Below are 6,215 nucleotides of genomic sequence, written 5' to 3' on the forward strand. Positions count from 1 at the left end.
CAGTGTGAGAGTGTATCAAGGAGTGTCTCAGTGTGAGAGTGTATCAGGGACTGTCTCAGTGTGAGAGTGTATCAGGGAGAGTCTCAGTGTGACAGTGTCTCAGGGAGTGTCTCAGTGTGTGAGTGTCTCAGTGTGTGGGTGTCTCAGTGTGAGAGTGTATCAGAGAGTGTCTCAGTGTGAGAGTGTCTCAGTGTGTGAGTGTCTCAGTGTGAAAGTCTCTCAGGGAGTGTCTCAGTGTGTGAGTGTCTCAGTATGAAAGTCTCTCAGGGAGTGTCTCAGTGTGAGAGTGTCTCAGTGTGAAAGTCTCTCAGGGAGTGTCTCAGTGTGAGAGTGTCTCAGTGTGAAAGTCTCTCAGGGAGTGTCTCAGTGTGAGAGTGTCTCAGTGTGAGTGTCTCAGTGTCTCAGTGTGAAAGACTCTCAGGGAGTGTCTCAGTATGAGAGTGTCTCAGTGTGAAAGTCTCCAGTGAGTGTCTCAGTGTGACAGTGTCTCAGGCAGTGTCTCAATACTCACTCTTGTTGACGGTGTGAGTGTACTCAGTCTTGTTGGCTCGGTGTGGGATGGGCACCGCCACGTTCTTGCCGCGATCGTAGTCCTGTGGTTTGGGCGGGGAGGCGGTGAATCGGCAGATGCCCGGCTCGGAGGGCGTGCTCATGGAGGTCATGCTGTCTGCGTTCTCATTGGTGCCCGTGGTCATCTGGTCGGACGAGGAGTCGGAGATGAAGCACTCCGTGATCTCGAACTTGGCGTGCTGCAGGTGCTCCTCCAGCTTGGCGTGCTCGTAGGCGTGGGCCAGCTCCTCATAAGTGGAGGAGGCACTCTCTGTGGAGACCATGCTGTTCCGACCCTTATCTAGAGAGAGCGTGTAGAGAACATAGAGAGAGTGTCTAGAGAACATAAAGAGACAGGGTGTTGTGTGCTGCATGCTGTGTTGCATGTTGAATGTGGCATGTTGCAGATGTGTGTTGCGTGTTATGTGCTCCACGTTGATTGTGGCATGCTCCATGTTGCATGTTACCTGTGTCCTGGGACAGGCTGGCACTGTAGCTGTCGCTCTCCGTCACCGTGATGCCATGCTGTGACCCCACGGTGCGCCAGTCGGAGGTCAGAGTTCGCGCAGGGGTGGAGGCCTGGCACTTGGTCAGGGTCCACTGGCTGGAGTAGCGGTTCCGCGTGCTGTGAGCCGACTTCACACTCTTCCTGGACACCGGGTCTGGGAGGGAGAGAGTGCTCCATCAGCAGAGCTACACACCCAGCTACTGCTTCACTGGAGCACCAACACAGATATACACCCAGCTACTGCTTCACTGGAGCATCAACACAGATACACACCCAGCTACTGCTTCACTGGACCATCAACACAGATACACACCCAGCTACTGCTTCACTGGAGCATCAACACAGATACACACCCAGCTACTGCTTCACTGGACCATCAACACAGATAAACACCCAGCTACTGCTTCACTGGACCATCAACACAGATACACACCCAGCTACTGCTTCACTGGACCATCAACACAGATACACACCCAGCTACTGCTTCACTGGACCATCAACACAGATACACACCCAGCTACTGCTTCACTGGACTCCATCAACACAGATACACACCCAGCTACTGCTTCACTGGACCATCAACACAGATACACACCCAGCTACTGCTTCACTGGACTCCATCAACACAGATACACACCCAGCTACTGCTTCACTGGATTCCATCAACACAGATACACACCCAGCTACTGCTTCACTGGACTCCATCAACACAGATACACACCCAGCTACTGCTTCACTGGACTCCATCAACACAGATACACACCCAGCTACTGCTTCACTGGACTCCATCAACACAGATACACACCCAGCTACTGCTTCACTGGACTCCATCAACACAGATACACACCCAGCTACTGCTTCACTGGACCATCAACACAGATACACACCCAGCTACTGCTTCACTGGACCATCAACACAGATACACACCCAGCACTGCTTCACTGGACTCCATCAACACAGATACACACCCAGCTACTGCTTCACTGGACCATCAACACAAATACACACCCAGCTACTGCTTCACTGGACTCCATCAACACAGATACACACCCAGCTACTGCTTCACTGGACTCCATCAACACAGATACACACCCAGCACTGCTTCACTGGACCATCAACACAGATACACACCCAGCTACTGCTTCACTGGACTCCATCAACACAGATACACACCCAGCTACTGCTTCACTGGACCATCAACACAGATACACACCCAGCTACTGCTTCACTGGACTCCATCAACACAGATACACACCCAGCTACTGCTTCACTGGACTCCATCAACACAGATACACACCCAGCTACTGCTTCACTGGACCATCAACACAGATACACACCCAGCTACTGCTTCACTGGACTCCATCAACACAGATACACACCCAGCTACTGCTTCACTGGACCATCAACACAGATACACACCCAGCTACTGCTTCACTGGACTCCATCAACACAGATACACACCCAGCTACTGCTTCACTGGACTCCATCAACACAGATACACACCCAGCTACTGCTTCACTGGACCATCAACACAGATACACACCCAGCTACTGCTTCACTGGACCATCAACACAGATACACACCCAGCTACTGCTTCACTGGACCATCAACACAGATACACACCCAGCTACTGCTTCACTGGACCATCAACACAGATACACACCCAGCTACTGCTTCACTGGACCATCAACACAGATACACACCCAGCACTGCTTCACTGACCATTCACTGCTTCACTGGATCAACCATCAACACAGATACACACCCAGCTACTGCTTCACTGGACTCCATCAACACAGATACACACCCAGCTACTGCTTCACTGGACCATCAACACAGATACACACCCAGCTACTGCTTCACTGGACTCCATCAACACAGATACACACCCAGCTACTGCTTCACTGGACCATCAACACAGATACACACCCAGCTACTGCTTCACTGGACTCCATCAACACAGATACACACCCAGCTACTGCTTCACTGGACTCCATCAACACAGATACACACCCAGCTACTGCTTCACTGGACCATCAACACAGATACACACCCAGCTACTGCTTCACTGGACTCCATCAACACAGATACACACCCAGCTACTGCTTCACTGGACCATCAACACAAATACACACCCAGCTACTGCTTCACTGGACTCCATCAACACAGATACACACCCAGCTACTGCTTCACTGGACTCCATCAACACAGATACACACCCAGCTACTGCTTCACTGGACTCCATCAACACAGATACACACCCAGCTACTGCTTCACTGGACCATCAACACAGATACACACCCAGCTACTGCTTCACTGGACCATCAACACAGATACACACCCAGCTACTGCTTCACTGGACCATCAACACAGATACACACCCAGCTACTGCTTCACTGGACCATCAACACAGATACACACCCAGCTACTGCTTCACTGGACCATCAACACAGATACACACCCAGCTACTGCTTCACTTGAAACCATCAACACAGATACACACCCAGCTACTGCTTCACTGGACCATCAACACAGATACACACCCAGCTACTGCTTCACTGGACCATCAACACAGATACACACCCAGCTACTGCTTCACTGGACTCCATCAACACAGATACACACCCAGCTACTGCTTCACTGGACCATCAACACAGATACACACCCAGCTACTGCTTCACTGGACCATCAACACAGATACACACCCAGCTACTGCTTCACTGGACCATCAACACAGATACACACCCAGCTACTGCTTCACTGGACCATCAACACAGATACACACCCAGCTACTGCTTCACTGGACCATCAACACAAATACACACCCAGCTACTGCTTCACTGGACTCCATCAACACAGATACACACCCAGCTACTGCTTCACTGGACTCCATCAACACAGATACACACCCAGCTACTGCTTCACTGGAGCATCAAAACAGATACACACCCAGCTACTGCTTCACTGGACCATCAACACAGATACACACCCAGCTACTGCTTCACTGGACCATCAACACAGATACACACCCAGCTACTGCTTCACTGGACCATCAACACAGATACACACCCAGCTACTGCTTCACTGGACTCCATCAACACAGATACACACCCAGCTACTGCTTCACTGGACCATCAACACAGATACACACCCAGCTACTGCTTCACTGGACCATCAACACAGATACACACCCAGCTACTGCTTCACTGGACCATCAACACAGATACACACCCAGCTACTGCTTCACTGGACTCCATCAACACAGATACACACCCAGCTACTGCTTCACTGGACCATCAACACAGATACACACCCAGCTACTGCTTCACTGGACCATCAACACAGATACACACCCAGCTACTGCTTCACTGGACCATCAACACAGATACACACCCAGCTACTGCTTCACTGGACTCCATCAACACAGATACACACCCAGCTACTGCTTCACTGGACCATCAACACAGATACACACCCAGCTACTGCTTCACTGGACTCCATCAACACAGATACACACCCAGCTACTGCTTCACTGGACCATCAACACAGATACACACCCAGCTACTGCTTCACTGGACCATCAACACAGATACACACCCAGCTACTGCTTCACTGGACCATCAACACAGATACACACCCAGCTACTGCTTCACTGGACCATCAACACAGATACACACCCAGCTACTGCTTCACTGGACCATCAACACAGATACACACCCAGCTACTGCTTCACTGGACCATCAACACAGATACACACCCAGCTACTGCTTCACTGGACCATCAACACAGATACACACCCAGCTACTGCTTCACTGGACCATCAACACAGATACACACCCAGCTACTGCTTCACTGGACTCCATCAACACAGATACACACCCAGCTACTGCTTCACTGGACCATCAACACAAATACACACCCAGCTACTGCTTCACTGGACCATCAACACAAATACACACCCAGCTACTGCTTCACTGGACCATCAACACAGATACACACCCAGCTACTGCTTCACTGGACCATCAACACAGATACACACCCAGCTACTGCTTCACTGGACCATCAACACAGATACACACCCAGCTACTGCTTCACTGGACCATCAACACAGATACACACCCAGCTACTGCTTCACTGGACCATCAACACAGATACACACCCAGCTACTGCTTCACTGGAGCATCAACACAGATACACACCCAGCTACTGCTTCACTGGACCATCAACACAGATACACACCCAGCTACTGCTTCACTGGACCATCAACACAGATACACACCCAGCTACTGCTTCACTGGACTCCATCAACACAGATACACACCCAGCTACTGCTTCACTGGACCATCAACACAGATACACACCCAGCTACTGCTTCACTGGACTCCATCAACACAGATACACACCCTACTGCTTCACTGGACTCCATCCATCAACACAGATACACACCCAGCTACTGCTTCACTGGCCATCAACACTGCTACTGCTTCACTGGACCATCAACACAGATACACACCCAGCTACTGCTTCACTGGACCATCAACACAGATACACACCCAGCTACTGCTTCACTGGACCATCAACACAGATACACACCCAGCTACTGCTTCACTGGACTCCATCAACACAGATACACACCCAGCTACTGCTTCACTGGACTCCATCAACACAGATACACACCCAGCTACTGCTTCACTGGACCATCAACACAAATACACACCCAGCTACTGCTTCACTGGACTCCATCAACACAGATACACACCCAGCTACTGCTTCACTGGACTCCATCAACACAGATACACACCCAGCTACTGCTTCACTGGACTCCATCAACACAGATACACACCCAGCTACTGCTTCACTGGACCATCAACACAGATACACACCCAGCTACTGACCATCACTACACACCCAGCTACTGCTTCACTGGACCATCAACACAGATACACACCCAGCTACTGCTTCACTGGACCATCAACACAGATACACACCCAGCTACTGCTTCACTGGACCATCAACACAGATACACACCCAGCTACTGCTTCACTGGACCATCAACACAGATACACACCCAGCTACTGCTTCACTGGACTCCATCAACACAGATACACACCCAGCTACTGCTTCACTGGACCATCAACACAGATACACACCCAGCTAC

At 50.8% G+C, this 6,215-nt stretch overlaps 1 protein-coding gene across 1 annotated transcript; it reads right to left on the reverse strand.

Moving 5' to 3' along the window:
• Window positions 1–500: 500 nt before the first annotated feature.
• On the reverse strand, window positions 501–1,228 carry LOC121308114 (Down syndrome cell adhesion molecule-like protein 1 homolog; the record flags this gene model as incomplete). The annotated part of the gene is made up of 2 exons (XM_041240399.1): window positions 501–850; window positions 1,017–1,228. Coding segments are annotated over 2 exons (562 nt in total), but the record flags the coding sequence as incomplete, so codon positions are not given.
• Between the last annotated feature and the right edge of the window lie 4,987 nt (window positions 1,229–6,215).

Source organism: Polyodon spathula, unplaced genomic scaffold (assembly GCF_017654505.1).
Source record: "Polyodon spathula isolate WHYD16114869_AA unplaced genomic scaffold, ASM1765450v1 scaffolds_314, whole genome shotgun sequence".
NCBI lineage: Eukaryota > Metazoa > Chordata > Actinopteri > Acipenseriformes > Polyodontidae > Polyodon > Polyodon spathula.